This window comes from Erinaceus europaeus, chromosome 4 (assembly GCF_950295315.1).
Source record: "Erinaceus europaeus chromosome 4, mEriEur2.1, whole genome shotgun sequence".
Taxonomy (NCBI): Eukaryota; Metazoa; Chordata; class Mammalia; order Eulipotyphla; family Erinaceidae; genus Erinaceus; species Erinaceus europaeus.
In genome coordinates, this window is record NC_080165.1 from 37,259,897 (window position 1) to 37,277,216 (window position 17,320).

General features: G+C 36.0%; 1 protein-coding gene across 6 annotated transcripts in view; it reads right to left on the bottom strand.

Moving 5' to 3' along the window:
• Positions 1–17,320, bottom strand: part of CARMIL1 (capping protein regulator and myosin 1 linker 1) — a 332,859-nt gene that overhangs the window by 26,240 nt on the left and 289,299 nt on the right. For 5 of the 6 annotated variants that reach the window (XM_060189278.1, XM_060189277.1, XM_016189509.2 and 2 more), the window contains exons 30-33: positions 13,280–13,346; positions 12,822–13,018; positions 4,916–5,028; positions 245–674 (exon numbers count right to left, since the gene is read on the bottom strand). In XM_060189278.1, the coding sequence (XP_060045261.1) occupies positions 245–674; positions 4,916–5,028; positions 12,822–13,018; positions 13,280–13,346 (807 nt within the window). Of the gene's footprint in view, positions 1–244; positions 675–4,915; positions 5,029–12,821; positions 13,019–13,279; positions 13,347–17,320 lie in introns of those variants that run through there. The other variant, XM_060189281.1, reaches the window with a different exon arrangement.

The window sequence follows — 17,320 nt, forward strand, 5'->3', positions numbered from 1 at the left end:
TAAGGGAACAGGTTTAATCCCCAGTACCACCATAAACCAGAGTTGAGTAGTATTCTGATTTCTCTCTGTATCTCTCTCTCTCCCCCCCATTAAGGCACACTTAAAAAACACTAAAGAGTAAGTATTACATTTTGGAATTTTACTTAGCAAGTTATTTTTATGTACTTTTCTAGTTTTTAAAAAAACAATTCTGAGCACAGAAACAGAAAGCCAATCAAGTTAAATTTAGTGAGGCTCCCCTTACCTTCTGCACACATGCGGCTCTCCTCTCTTGCTTGGCTTTCATCTCAGCCAGCAAACCACTGCCCATCACCTGGACCCCATACCTTCGCCCTCCCTGGGGGCTGCTCTTGCTGTCACTCCGCTCCACCCTTCCCATGTCTTCCCCTTGGCTCTCTTCAAAAGAGTCAGGTGTTTTTATCTCTTCTATTCGATCAGAACTGCCATTGTACTCAGCAGGCTTTGTTTCCTTCCTGGGTATGTCCACAGCTGGACTTCTGACAAGCCCTTTTGGTGAGGAAGGCTCATCTGTCATTAAAATCGTTGGCGGTCGCTCAGCTTTGGATCGAGATTTGATTAAATTGAGAAAGCCACTTTTCCGAGAATCTCTCTTTTTCTTTTCATCTCCTCCTTCACTGAGCTCATGGGACTCTGAGCCTCTTGCTGAGGATCTCCTATGAGTCAAAAGAACAAATTCTGTTGGTTTTTATGGTAATTAAAGTTCCAGCAAAAATTAGTCAAAATGTGGATTATCACAAAGGTAGCAGCCATTCCAAAGAATGTCGAGTATGATTTGAGTTATTGCACATGTGAAATAGAGAACTCTATGGAATGTTTTCATATCCACAGGTGAGGAAACTGACACAAGCACACAAGAATCTGAAGGTATAGTGGTTTGGATGGGGCAGAAGGCTTAAAAACAACAACAACAACAACACAACAAAACCTATATGCTTTAGTCTAGTGCCTTGTCATTTATAAGACCTGACAAGACATAGGTGGCTGACTGATGTTTCAACTTAGTGAAAATGAGAAAAGGCCAGTGTACTCAACCTCCTGACAATCTTTCCACAAAATTCCACACCTCATACTCGGTCCAAAGATTAGCTTAAATGTAAATCCACTGTAAGAATCAACAAAACCAATAGACAGTGAGCTTAAGTAGAAACTTAGAAGAGAAATATTCAGAAATTTGGGAAATAAATGGAGAAAAAGTATAAATAAATGGGCTAGAAGGGAGGCTTCATTACTGCCTTTCATTTAATGCCAGCAGAATGAATACCTTCTGGCATCCCTGGGTTCCCAATTAAACAGAGGCTTAAAAGGGGTGGTGGAGAACATAAACACCATAAAAGAGCCAAAATAAAAACAATGAGGTCTGGAGAGCCAAAAAGAATTTATGACTGAAAACTAGCTTAATGGAGCCGAGAAAGTCGATCCTGAAGCATCAGCAGAGAAGATCCAGGAGCAAAGGAATGTATACTGGAGCCAGAATGCAGACTTCTGGAAACAGAAATGAATGTGGGGCTTTGGAGAGGAAGGGACACTGAAAGCCCCAAAACCTTTAGATCCTTTCCTCAAATTACAGAGCTTGAGAATGCTAAATTACACCCACAGATTACCACCTAGGGAGAAGGAGGCAAAGGAATTGTGAGCTGAGGATGGAAAACCAAAATACATTGAATCAAACAAAACATCGAGTTGGCAACCGAGGAATCAATTAATAGGGAGTGTGGAGGAGAAGGCATGAGAGGGCTTCAAAGAATAAATGCCATTCAGGTTAGTCCTTGAAGGGAGCAAAACATACTATCACGAACGTAGTAGCTTAGGAAAGCTCACACATTAGAGATTACTAGTCCAGCCCTGACACATGCACTCTAAACCAAATTGCATAGACCTTTCCACTCACTGTATATAATTTTCAAACTTCAGGAAGAAGAAAACCTACAATGGTATCTGTAGTTTATATAGTGAAAGGTCAAGATTGTCTTGATTCATGTAGCCAGTAGTGACTGAGGGCAGTTTATTTATTGAGTTGTGGTGAAGGGGAGGGTTCTTAACAGCAAATCACTAAAAGGGATTTTCTTATATTGCCTTGTTTATGGTACTTCTTGGTCTTTATATATTGAGAATACTTTCATCTGTTCCTTGCACTGTAAAGAGAATTAAAAAAACAAACTCCCATAGGATACGTGTGCTCTAACAGATGTATGCTGAGGATAGAAAACAAAAACAAAAACAAAACCCAGAACACTGAGTCAGAAATTGAGGAATTAATTACTAGGGAGAATGAAGGAGAAGGCATGAGAGAGTGTCAGAGAATAAATGACATTCAGGTTGTTTCTTGAAGAATAGAACAGAATTTTTCCAAGTATAGGATTCCAAGTCTTTTTTTTTTTTTTACAGTTATATTTTTTGTATTATTATTATTATTTTTTAAATTTTTTATTTAAGAAAGGATTAGTGAACAAAAGCATAAGGTAGGAGGGGTACAACTCCACACAATTCCCACCACCCAATCCCCATAACCCACTCCCTCCCATGGTAGCTTTCCCATTCTCTAAGAGAGAGGCAGACTGGGGGTATGGACCGACCAGTCAACGCCCATGTTCAGCGGGGAAGCAACTACAGAAGCCAGACCTTCTACCTTCTGCAACCCTCAACGACCCTGGGTCCATGCTCCCAGAGGGATAGAGAATGGGAAAGCTACCATGGGAGGATTCCAAGTCTTATGGCAGTGTTAAAGACGACAGACAAATAACTGGATTCTAAAGCTTCCAACATTCAGTAAATTATACAGTTACAGATATAAAGATTGATTACTTCTACCTCACCATTCTGCTGAACCAGTAATACACATCAATTGACAATAATGGTGGGAAATATTTTATTCTGCCAAAGGCCATTTGTGTATTTATAACTTCATCCTTAGGCCATACAAAATTATCAGTTTGAAAATTAGCACTTAAGTGACTGGAAAGGTAGCATGGTGACTAAGCCTTGGCCTTTCAAGTATGAGAGCCCAAGTATAGTCCTTTACGACATCACGTGTGCTGGAATGGTACTCTGATTCTTTACCCCCCCACACACATTTAAAAATTTTATTTATTTATTATTGGCTAGAGACAGAGAGAACTTGTGAGGGAAGGGGGAGATAGAGAAGAAAGGAGACACTCCTGAAGCTCTCTCCCTGTAGGTGGGGTGGGGACCAAGGGCTTGAACCCCGGTCTTTACACGCTGTAGTGTGTGCACTTACACGTGCACCACCGCCTAGTTAACCTTTCTCTTTTTAATACAGATTATTTTATTTAAAATCACAAAGAAAAGTTATTACTTCACATTGCTCTAAAGAAAGCTCCTGGATTTACTGATTTTTGAGTCCTGCCGGAAGTTGCTTGGGCAGGGCTTAAAGTTCTTCCCCCACCTCCTCCACTCCCATCCCCACCTACAGAAGGAACCAGGCTCTTCTCAACTTACAGTAGGTCTACCCACCCCAGTTTACCAGAGCTTATCAGAGCTCAAATTTATTCCTGAGGGCTTGGTGATGGTGCACCTGGTTGGGCACATATGTTACAATGCACAAGGATCCAGGTTTGAGCCCCCCAATCCTCATCTGCAGAGGGAATGCTTTTCAAGTGGTGAATCAGTGTTGCAGGTGTCTGTCTCTCTTCCTCTCTATTGTTTCATTCCCTCTTAACTTCTGGCTGTCTCTATCTAGTAAATAAATAAAGATAATAATTTTTTTTATTCCTGCATTTGATCTCTCAAGGTGAAGAATACTTCACAGCCATAAATCCACATTAAGAATATTCTTGGTGATGGACCCACCATTTGGTTGGTAGATAAATAACTTCATATAAAACACACTAAAGAATAGAATGTTTTAAGTGAAATGTCTGTTAATAAAAGTACCACTCATTTGACTTTTATGAAAACCCCATCTTACTGATAAGAAGATACAGACAGAATTGTTTAAATTACCTTTATTTATTTATTTGGATAGAGACAGCCAGAAATCAAGAGGGAAGGGGGCGATAGAGAGGGAAAGAGACAGAGAGACACTGGCAGCCCTGCTTCACTACTTGTGAAGCTTTCCCCCTACAGGTGGGGGGTCAGGGGCTTGAACCCAGATCCTTGCACACTGTAACATATGTGATCAACCAGTTGCACCACAACCCGGCTCTCAGAACTGTTTAGAGGCTAACTCTGAAGTCTCTTCACTAGCTCTGCTTCACTTTAGCACTATTCAAGTTGTGCTACATAGTCGTGATCTATGTATCATGTATCTAGATACATCAAATTTGAACAAGAAGAATTTAAGAAGTGATTTCAGTGGTTCAATGCTCATTGTCTTAAAATACACATAACCAACCGAATGTGGCCAACCTCTGAAACATCACCTTGGGCTGGTACATTTTGTAATCTGATTTAGAATATGGTGGTCACACTTCAATATGTCCAGAGTCTTACTAAAACACAGATCAACAGGCCCCACTTCCAAAGTTCTGGTCAATAGGATTGGGGTTGGGGTTCAAAACTGCATTTCTAACAAGTTCCCATTTCATAGTGATTTTATTGGTCTAGAGAACAATTTATAAACCATCAGAATAATACATTCTATATTATGTATAGACACCTATATGCATTACATGTATTACATGTGCAGCATTAATATCTAAATAAAAATTTATTATAATTAATTATAATTAATATATTACACTAAAACACATTATATACAATATATATTTAATTCATTAAATGCATACCCCATACTTATGAATCTTAATATACTATGTATACTTATTTTAAGTGAGTCTTGGCATTTCATATGTATAGTTTAAGTGAGCCTTAGTATATATATTTGACTACATTTACTAAGTAATTTAAATGTGAATTAAGAGTAAACTGAACTCACTTGGAATCCATCTTGGTCACCTTCTTGGTGAAAAATTCATCTACACCTTCATCTACTCTCCCCATAAGACCATTCTGTTCACCATCATGGGAGACAACGCTGATAGCACGAACCTATAAACCAAAACCAGGTCATGTTAACACATCTGGTTCAATCCAGCAAATACTTACTATTAGATTCAAGGCAGTCTGGCAAGGGTTATTGGAAATACAAGTTTGAAACAGGGGCCCTTCTTATCTATTTGAGAAGTCATGCAAACAACTATAATAAGGGCAGAAAGAAACAGAAGTGAGGAATGGTGTAGAAACACAAAGCCTGGGGGAATTTGGCTCACTGTGTGCATATTTACTATTTAACAAAAAGATTAACAGTTTACTTTAATCATCTACTTCATGCATTGGGAAAACTTCATCTTGAAAATGAACTGTGTGTTTAAGTTCAAGTTTATGAAATGCTGAACATTCAGCAGATGATGGACAGAGAATACTATAAAATATGAATAATAAAAATAGTCATACCACTTGTGTGAGTGGTAGTTTAGATTGGAGCAAGGCTTTCCTATGCAGATCCTGTGCGATCATTGAATTAGCAAAGCTCTGTATTTCAGTTATGGAGAGAAAGCTCACTAAGTAACTTTTATTTTGATCAAACAAGATTTAGTGGCACATAACTGGTTTCCGCTTCCATTGTTCCTTTTCTCAAAGGGTGGAGAGTATAGTTTCCTAAATTTGTATAGTATTCAATCGCTTACCTGTGTTCTGGTTGTTACTGTTTCAACTCCACATCTACCTTTTGAACTGAACAGAAACATTGTTTCTTTTGGACAGATCATGTGGGAGTGAGGAACATACACTTAAGTTATGTGCTTGCCAAGTAAGGATGTGACCCCAGGACAAATGTACCTAATTCAGGGTTTCCTTCCAGTGCACCTACATTTCCCTGAAAATATTTCCTCCTAGTTTCCCTCACTTATTTTGAGGGGAAAGAAAGTCCTACTAGCATAATTTCTCCTTTCAGCCTTTTCTCTTCTCTTCTCTTCTCTTCTCTTCTCTTCTCTTCTCTTCTCTTCTCTTCTCTCTTTCTTTCTTTTCTTCTTCTTTTTTTTTTTTTTTGCTTTAAAATAGAACTCAAAGCACAAAAGATCCTCTGGGGATACGAAGAACACCAATGGAGGTATGCAAGGTTCAGCAAACGGGTTGGCTTTCCTACAGGACAGGCTAGTTTGGGGGGCAGGTGGGACTTTAAGATCCTCAGTTCATCCTTGTCATTTTAAAATAAAATTAAAAAAATAAAGAGACTGGGAGTTAAGAGGTTCAAGAGAACTCCAGCATCGTGGAGGGATTGTCAACGAGATGCTATTTTCAATGCACTGGCTCAAGTAAGAAGAATGTGAAAAGAGCAGCAAAAAAGGCTGAAGACTAAAATGAAATACAGTTTGTCATTACAGTTCAAGGCCAGAAACATATGCTACTTTAGCTCATTTTTTAAGTGAAAGGAAAAGAAGGGACACAGACACTTAGCTGTTTTCAAAATCTCATTTGATTTTGATCTTTTTTCTGTCAGGAAGAATAAATGTCATACTAAAAGGGGTAGCACAACTAGCTGTTGGAAAAATAAAACAGCAGTCTCAGTGCTGAGTCGGTCGAAATCAAGTGCAGTTAAGCCCAGAGAGACTTTTTTTTTTTTTTGGTAAATGAAATTGGGGATTAGAATTGTTGTTCTGACAGTAGGAAACATGGTAATTGACAGCTAAATAATACAGTCAAGAAGTTATGAGCCAAAAAAAAAAGTGAAGTGAAATAAAATAAAAAGATGAGACCAAATCTAATGAACCTGAGAGGACTAAAAATACTAAGAAGTGATTATTTGACCAAAAAAAAAAAAAAAAAAACTGATGAGATAAAACTTGCTAAACTAAACACCAACGTGATAAATTACAAAAAGCAAGGCATAACGATCCAGATGTAGCTAGATGAATAGTCAAATTAAGTGAACACCATTGCAGGAAAAAAAAGACTTTTTTTAAATCCAGAACACTGCTCAGCTCTGGATTATGGTGGTGCAGGGAACTGAACCTGAGAGCTTGGAGTTTCAGGTATGAGAGTCTCTTTGCATAATCATTATGCTAAGGCCAGAATGATCTTAAGAAGAATTAGGTAACCCAAATATATAATGAAAGAACACAAATCTCTACTTAAAAAAAAAAAAATCTACGTATAGGCAACATGTGTACACAACACACCAGCAACACACCAGGCACAGATGGCTTCTCTCAGGAGAGGAATAGAAAATCTCTATTAAATGCAAACTATGCCAGAGAACAGGAAAGGAGAACAGCTTCCCCCAACTAATTTTATAAAGTTATTATAATTTTGAAACCAACTAGAAGATCTTCCAGAAACAAAAGGAGAAAAATACAAATTTCTCTCAGCTGAGAACATATATGAAGATGAAATAACCCCCATGTCTAGCAATACAGTAAAATGAAAACGTAACTGTGAATGATATAACATTAGAAAATCTGCTAATATGACTTGCAATTATAGATTAAAAGAGAAAAATCTCAGTGAGTACTAAAAATCTGATTAAACAACCATTCATTAAAAAAAGATAATAACAGCAAACAGCATCCTGCATAAAAGGAAATGTTCTCAACTGAATAAATAATAGCAGAAACTACTATCTGTCTACCCACTTTTTATTCTCTACTGTTTACTCAAAACTGATTTAGTCATAGCATGAATGTAACCAATTAAAAAACTCATCTTTCCAGATGTTCTTGCAAAAAGGAGATGAAAACACGGTTTGTTTCTGCCCAACAAGAAGTAACAGGAATTACACTCAGATTAATCTGTATTTCAAATTTCTTTTTCTTTCAATTTTCTTTTTTTAAATTTATTTTTTCCCTTTTTATTGTCATTGTTGTTATTATTATTGTTGTTGGATAGGACAGAGAGAAATTGAAAGAGAAGGGGAAGACAGACACCTGAAGACCTGCTTCTCCACCTGTGAAGCAAACGCCCTGCAGATAGGGAGCTGGGAGCTTGAAAGTGGATCCTGATGCTGGTCTGTGTGTTTTCCACCAGGTGCACTTAACCCTTAACTGTACCTTAGCACTTAACTGCACCACCGCCCGGCTCCCTCAGTTTTCTAATACGTACATCCCCTTTTCCTTCTCTTTGAAATATTCTCATGATTATAGATAGGCCTTGCCTGAGAGTAAGACCAATACCAATCACATGGAGGATACAGTCATTAAAAGAGTAAATACTCTGTGTGGTTGAGTAAGAAGTTCAGTACATACAAAGAGGGAGAGTAAAGGGCCAGATCCTACTAAGATATGTTGTTTTGCTTTGAATTCTGCAGTGCAATTTGTTTGACAATTCACTTTTAAAAAGTTTAGCAAGAATTGAAAGTGAAAGGTTGGAGGGATATCTCATCAGATAGGACACAACTGCCTTTACCATACACACAGCCCAGGTCCAAGTTCCAGGCCCACACACGAGTGAGCGCGGAAGCCTGGATGAGCTCCTGTCCTGCGTTGACTATCTGAATGAAAAGGCAGCCTAGGGACAGAGAAGTTAGATCTGTGCACGTCCAGATTTAGGAAAGGAAGAAAGAAAACGTACGTGTATCCAAATAATATAAGAAGTATTAAAAGACTAGAAGAAATTTGATTGGAGAAAGTCCTAGTAATGACCTGCAGATACATATATGTCCGCTAAGGAGCAGAAATTTAAATAATATATGCACCTCCAGAGGACAGGAATGAGATATGTAAGCTAAAATTAGAAAATTTTAGCAACTCCTAAAACATGATTTGTTGATAGAACTTTAAGAAAATGACTGTTTCACAGAAAAGAGTCAATTCAGCTTAAGTGGTCAAATGGCTCCTGGTATAGTGGAAAAGGGGACAGTGTCTTCTGGATATCCATAATGGGGTGATGAAAGTTTGCTCCTAAGTGTCAATAGCTGTACTATAAACCATTGAGCCCCCCAATAAAGTGAAAACAAAATAGCCAAGTGATAGCTGTATAATAATAATAATAATTATTATTATTATTTTTTTTTTTGCTTCCAGGGTTATTGCTGGGGCTTGGTGCCTGTACTGCTCCTAGAGGCCATTTTTCCCATTTTATTTTGCCCTTGTTGTTGTCGTTATTATTATTGTTGTCATTGTATAAAGATTTTTAAACAGCTGGTAAAGATGAGGCTAGGTCAACTTTCAATCTCCTATGATCCAGCAGTAGCCTTTCACCTCTTTATTTATTCCATGCAGCATAATCATCTCCAGTTCTACCTACTTTCTTCTAAAATCACCAAAATAGACTTGCAAAAAACAAACAAAACTGTCTCTTGGACTTCATGAGACCTATGATGGTTATGTGAAGTAGAGGGAACAGAATTTTTGTAGAGGGTGTGGTGACTGATACTGACCCTATATGGGTATAAGACTATATTCCTGAAATCTTGTAATTTCCTGAAACTCTGTTCAATCACTAAGAGAAAAAAAAAATACTACTTCTAGTTTTGTGATATTGGATTATCCAGGATTAAATCCATTTTAATTAGAATTGATATATTTTATCACTAACCAACTAGCAGAGGTCCATGGCAAAGATATGACACTGATAAATACTGACATACTTGGCAAAGTAAGGTCACTATATAGTATACTACAATCCACAGGCAGAGGATACGCTGCATATCCATAGTCAGTTACTTGTCCTAAGCTTTCTATTCACTTGAATAATGGATAGTCTTTGCAATTCCTTCCCCAAGGAAGGAGACAAATCTAGTGAGTGGTAGAGTTATAGCTACAAGCTCTCAGGTCTCCTGAATTCCAATTCACTGTTCCTTTCATTCTCCTATGCAGGCCTTTATATATATATATATGTATGTATTTTTTTTCCTTTATGGAACATGCTTCACTTATAGTTACTTAAGTGGATGTACAGAAGCAACAGCTTGCTGGCCCTGGATGGGTATAAAGCCAAATTCTCTTCCATTCCCATTAGATGTCATAGAATGTGTTTCTCAGGCACACTTGTGGTTATGCTGTCAAATGACTGAGCTCCAGATAACAGTATTTAGATGGAATTAAAGCTCATCACTTTCAACTTGGCCCTTAACATCTCAAGGGAATGAACCTGTGTCATTCTCTAGCTTAATAATTAGGACTCAAGAACCAAAATAGCAAGCAAAGCCAAAGATGAAAGCAGCCTGAGTCCTTGAATGATGATTATAAGCTCCCAGGAATACTTAAATTCAAGGAGTAAACTCTGAAATATCATGAACTGAACACACTATCTTCCCTAGCACACTACATTTCCTAGTCTCATCACTGTTACCCCTTTCACAAATAGCCTGGGAACTTCAAAAATAGTATTTCCACTCTTAATTTGTCCACAGAGAACTCACACTTCAGAGTAAAGACTTCAGAGTAAAGACTTTCTAACAGTCAACTAAAGAAGTAATTTCTAACAACAGATTCTGGAAAACTGACCGACTTGTTCCTTAATAAACGTAAGTAAGAGTCTTGCAAATTAAGAAGAATAATTAAGAGTGATCTGAATCAATGTCTATGGGCACATCTCTATTCCTCCTTCATTTTCATGCCAGGGAGAAAGAACAGGGAGCAAAGCAAAACACAAATATTAACATAGTAGAGATAGTTAAGATTAGTAAAATGGAAATATTAGTTATGGAGTATTTATATTGAATAAAGGATTATATACTTTTATTCCATTTATTTCTCATGATAACTTAATGATGTTGTACTGGCATTTTAAAAATAAGTTCACTCAAAAAAGAAGAAAAAATGTCATACTATATTTAGATATACATTGTCAGGGACTGGGAACATTCACATTCCATTTTGATTATTACAGTAGAATTAAATTCTATGGGCTAGCCCATCATAATGAGGATTTTATACATAGTTTTTATATACATATGAAATGAAAAAAGATCATGATATTCCTCTTGCTATTTGGAAATAAATTAGGGTGTGTTTAAAAAGTTTGGGAGAGACCTAATATATCAATTATTCATAAAAATGTTACAAATTTAAAATGTTTGACCCAAGATTACATTTTTGAGCTTAGTTTTATTACTACTACTCCTATGAAAAAATATAAATTTACATATTTTTGCACAAAACTCAACAGTTATAACACTACTACTTTCTGGCATAGTAGAAACTGTTATGTAGACATTATTCTTAGCCTTATGATAAGTATATTTTTAGTCCTTTCTCCTGTTTTGTGACACAAAGCTTTGAAAGTTCTTGAAATTTTCTGAGTGACCAGAGGGTAATATAGACATGTTCAAGTGCAAAAACTCTAAAGAAAACTTCTCACCAACTCCAAAGTTCAATTTAAATATTTTTTGTAGAAATTTCATACTGATTTAGACATTGAAGTTTATGATAGTTGGGGCAGTGTGTTGTTTATAGACACAATGAGAACAATGGCACAATTATAAAACCAGAGATTGTCCTTCATAAGGTCCTTAGAGAATTATTATTTTAGTTCTTAGAAAGCCATACACTAAAGGAAGAAATAAGAACATATTTTTTAGTTACAGTATGTCCGTTAAACCACTCCTAAATTTTTAAAAGATAATTAGGCTAGTTTTTGTAGTACTCTAGATAGCTTTAGAATAAGGTCTGGCTATCAATTGTTCAATCTTATCTCTAGACAATGGGGAGGAGAGAGGGACTGGAGATTGAATTAATCACCACATTATTGATTATTTAATCGATAGAGCCTACATAATGAATCTCCATAGAGATTCCAGAAATGACAAAATTTGGAGAGCTTCCAGGATATCGAATACATTCAGGTGCTCAAGGGCTGGTATGCCCAGCAAGGGAATGGGAGCTCTAAGCTCCTCTGCCTTACCTGTCCTACCTATCTCTTCCATCTGACTATTCCTGAGTTATATACTAGCAAATCATAGGACTGTCTCCTGAATTTGGTCAGAAGTACAGGAGGCAACCTGGGACTGATGTCTAAAGTCTATACTTTATAGTATAAAAATATAAAGTTTATACTTTAGACATCAGATACCATGGAACCCTCAGGAAACTGACTTCCAGAAAGGAAAGAACTTTCTTGGCCAAATAACTGCTGAGATATCAAGGAATATGCCAGTCAGCAGACACCCACAGGATTAGGTCAAGAATGACATTGGTGGGATAGTTAGGGGGCATGCATGAAGGCACAGAATGTGGACTTTGGTTATTGCATAGTGACAGGACGATATGGAAGAAAGAAAACTGACATCAACTTTGTCAAGAAGTCAGACTATAAAGGCAATAAAAGACAATAACCAGAGAGAAATATGAAGTAAACTTGTGGCTCACTAGCACAAATAACTCATGCCTTTCTCTATAGAGATCAAGATTCTGAGTTGCCACTAGTGTGACAGTCCCATGAAGTTCATTTTCATCATATTTGTTTGTAGGTTATCAACGGTAAAGATATCAGAGGAGGTCAGACCATTGAAGGTGGGGAATATATATATATATATATATTCCATCAAATGCACTAAAACCAAATGCAAACAATTTTCAACTGAAAACAAATTATTTGATTTTTATCTCTTTATACCAAGTCACCATAAAATTTTACACATGTAGCCTATTTACCTCACTCATGTGACTGGCATTTTTCACAGGGTTCCCCGAGGGAACTCTTCTGATTGGTTGGAAAAATTATATTGTTATCCTTTTAAAAATTGGTGTACACCAAATAAAGACATTTTGAATGTATATTACATGGAAGGTTCTAGTGTTCTTAAGTACAAGCTTCATGTGGCACAAAGGGCTTTAGTAAGATTCTGAAGTTCTCCTCCTAATAAAGAAAAGTGAAGAAAGATGGAGTTTCTCCACTTCACCTACCGCTGCCTGGGTTGGTTGCTGCTTCTTATTCCGTTTTGGTCTTAATTTAGTAAAGTGTTCCAACTTCCTCCCTTCCTCTGAGGGCAATTCTGAGATGAATCCTGAGCTTCGTTTCTCTTGTCTGATGGAAGGGAAAGGAGGATCTTCAATGTGAATTGGAACCTCTTCCAAGGCTTTATCCAGATCAAACTCCATTTCTAAAAATAAAGTAAAGCCCCAGGTCAAAACACTGCATCGAAATAGATAGAACAACTTCTACAAGTAATCTTGTCTATCATGGAATAGCAAACACCCATTCTACCCGTTCACAAATCACTTAATTATCTTTATCAGTATCTACTCATTCAGAATATCCCTAAGAAATATTCCTGATGTTGTCTGAGGTCCTTGTTGAGAGCATTTCCCACTTATAAAAAATAAAAAAAAACGATGACTGGTATTAGCAAACACTGACTTACCAAAAGCCCTAGAAACAGGCCGCAACATTCGGCTATGGATACTCTTCCTTTTGGATTTAGGAGTCATCTAGCAATAAAATAAAGAAAGCATTCAGAGAGGTCTTCTCAGAAGCCATCCTTTTATTTTTTATTAGTAATTTAATAGTGATTGACAAGACTGTGGGATAAGAGGGGTACAATTCCATACAATTTCCACCACCCATCCCATTCATTGGAAGCTTCCCTATTTTTTATCACTTTGGGAGCATGGATCCAAGATCTTTATGGGGTGCAGAAGGTGGAAGGTCTGGCTTCTGTAATTGTTTCTCTGCATTGGCAGGTCGAGAAACCATTCTTATAAACTTGAGAACAGGGAGGAGAAAAGGGAGAATGGGACAGGTCACACACATTTGGGAATGTTTTTTTTTAAGTATAGTTATTTATTTTTTTCTTTATAAAGGCTGATTGGTAATTTCCAAAAACCTAATGACATGATTCTAAAGACTGAATGGATACATTTCTAAATGTTAACAGTTTACTCATATGATATACAGCTGACTTCTATATTTTTCCATAGCCTGTCTTTTAATTCTAGTTACATAATTAGAAGAAAGAAACAGTGAATGATACAGAACTTAACTGCACATAAGGATGTTAAAATGAACATACAGAATAAGATTAAAGATTATAAAATCAGTTGCTAAAACACTGAAAACACAATATGTACTGTTCATCATTAGCACAGCACTATCAGTGTAGACAACACTTAAGTCTTCACATGTCACTTTCACTATTTGAGCAGCTCCTACTCTTTCTTTCTTCCCACATTTTTGCCACCAAGACTTTGGTCTTTACATTAATAAATACTAACTAGGAAAAATATTTCCATGATTCGGAAGCCTATGTATGCTGTCACTTTTAAGTAAGAGCCTTTGATCCTATTATTTCTTTTTTTTTTTTTTTTTTAAATATTTATTTATTCCCTTTTGTTGCCCTTGTTGGATCCTATTATTTCTTTCTTTAAAATGAACTCAGTTGTAGAGAATATCCTTTGCATATATTAGGCCAGGAGTTCAATTCCTAAACCTAAAATTAATAATTAAACGTTGGAGGCAACAAAGAAAACATAATGGTTGTGCAAAAAGACTTCCATTCCATCCTAGACCAGAACTGATCAGTACTCTGGTCTCCGTATATTTTTTTCTCTCTCTCAAAATAAATAAAATGTATTTTTAAAATTAAGCATTTAATTAAAAAAGAAAACTCAAATCACAAAACATCTTAAAAGTTTTCTTCTCTCCTGCTCCCTAGCTGATAGTAGAGTTTATCTTAAGTAAGGCATTATCTTCTTCCAAGCAATCACACATGTTAAAGCTGGGGGAACCTTTGTCATCACTTAAGACAAACTCATTCGCAGTAAGAAACTAAGTCATGAATATGATATGATAGAGGCTACCATTAATGTTGTCAGGAAGAGCAGTGGCAGGGGGAGACCCAGTTATAAAGGTTAGTCCAGAAACCCTTGTTATATACATTTGTTACATTGAAATGCAGATGAATGGATTTTAGGGAAGTTTTAACTGGTTTGAAACTAGAAACTGACATTTGCACGAACTAAGGGAAAGTAACTGAAAGAACTTAGTTCATAGATTTTTATTCAGTAGACTGTCACCAAAGACTTTCTTACGAAATATTCACAAGAAGGTAAATTTTCTTTGCTCCAAATTGTGAACTAATTATTATAACAGCTCTACAGTTTAAATTATTTTGTTTCAGTTTTAACAATATTATTTATTGTTGAAAGAACAGGGTGAGAAGAAATGAATATTTAAATCTAAACTGGTCACCTCTGAAATAAGAGGTTTTAACAAGAAACATGTTGACTTAGCCGTTTCAAGGTTTAATTTCAGGCAAATAATCTAAGTCTAAGAAATCCCAGAGCAGTGAAACTATACATGCATGAGACCTCGGCTCTGGAGAAGAAAATAAAAGTCAATGAAATGCAACTGGAAAAGAAAACATAAACAATATAGATTTATTTACAAACTGATGCCTATCTGTAAACTGGCCATTCAGCTCAATTTTTTTTCTCCTTTTTTTTTTTTTTTGGTGATTTGATGGTTTCTTTTTGACTTAACAAAATTTGACAAAATTGTAAGAGCTCAATCTGGTTTTTAAGACATATTAAGAAGCATCACATACCAACTCAAAAGAGTTTTGATGATTGACATTAATTGAAGGGAAACTAGTTTCCTTTTTGTCTCACTTTCTAATGCCTGGAACCAGCCTAACATAGAATTTGAATACCAGAAAGATATATTCTAACACATTTTTATTGCTTTATTTTATTTCATGTGCTTTTTGCAAGCACAAATAACTCATAATTGCATTTTAAATAAGACCTATTCATTGTATTTGAAATCTCTTTTATTCATTGTATTTGAAATATCTGTTATTTCTAAATGGTCTTGCTAAAATAAGCAAGGCTTGCAATCAGACTAGTTTTTTAAAGTTTATATTAAGAATTCAACCCAATTTTATACATCCCTTCAAATGGGTGAACTGCGTCTTAATTTTTGTCTTTCATGGAAATGAATGAATAGGGATTTAAGTGTAACAGTGGTGGGAAAATGTGAAAATTATTCTCTCAAGATTTCCTTTCTTCCCTTTGAAAATTTTCTGACCAGTTTCACAGAAATTACAATCGTGACCAATTTTGCTGATTTATTTCAATAATCCTACTATATTTAAATCCACAGCAAGAGGAAATCTAAGTGTGAACTATGATTATTCACCTAAACATATCATTAGAAACAAATACCTGTTTCTCTAAAAAATAGGCATCTATACCTTCCTCCATGTCCCTTCTCACATTGTATAGTGGCTACTGAACTGCATCCTTGAAAAAAAAAATAATAAGGGCTTTACTATTCTTGCTTGAACTGCTAAATCTCTCCTAAGAGAATGAGTTAATTTTCTCAGATTGTTTCTTAATCTCATTTACCTTCCTTGGACAACTGCCAATGTTTAAAGTCTTTTCTAATCAGAGAAATCAAAGTACGCACCAGATGAAGGTAATCAAGAAATGTAGATGAGATTCACATGCCAAGAAGACTCTTAAACCTCAATTCATCATTAAATATTGCCAATAATTATTTTAAAACCCAGATAAAAATCACTTTGCTTTTACAAAGGCATTTTATGAGCAGTCAGAACCTTGGTGCATATGTGAAACAATGCATTTCTCTAAACATAGCCCTCTTTTCCATTCCATCATAAAACATCAATAGTTCCTCACCAAGGCAGAAGTGACTGACTCTATTTTCTAAGAATCCAAAAGTGGCACAGGGTCTACATTGTTCTAGAATCATAGCCCTTTCATTTGATTTTTGTAATAGATTAAAACTGCTCTCAATGTAGATCAGCTGTGATGGTCACTTTTTTTTTTTACACAGTTTTTTATTAGTGATTTAATAATGGTTGACAAGATTGTAGGATAAGAGGAGTACAATTCCACACAATTCCCACCACCAGAGTTTCATATCCCATCCCCTCCATTGGAAATTTTTCTATTCTTTATCCCTCTGGCAGTACTGACCACAATTCTTTATGTGGATCAGAAGGTGGAAGGTCTGGCTTCTGTATTGCTTTTCCACTGGACATGGGCATTGATAAGTCAGTCTATGCCTCTAGGTGATGGTCACTTTAAAATAAGGACTAATTTTGGAACCTTACTTAGAACAAGGCATTTCCCACCTTTATGTCTAATATGGGATTCCTAGACATAGGAATGAATATATATATATATATTTAACATAAGAGCTAAATTGTTACTATCAACATAAAGATATGATATGGTAGTGCCCTTGTTCATTTTACTAAGTTTGCTTAAACAATTATAAACACTCTCCAAGATCAAGGATTTCTAATGTCATTTACTTTATAATCAAAAGAAGTAAAAAACTTTTCTGCTGGGGTTAAACAGGCAAACAAGAGCTCCCGTAGGAAAAAAAAAATTGGGAAGCAAATTAGTAAAATTGTAATATAAGAAGTAAATCATGA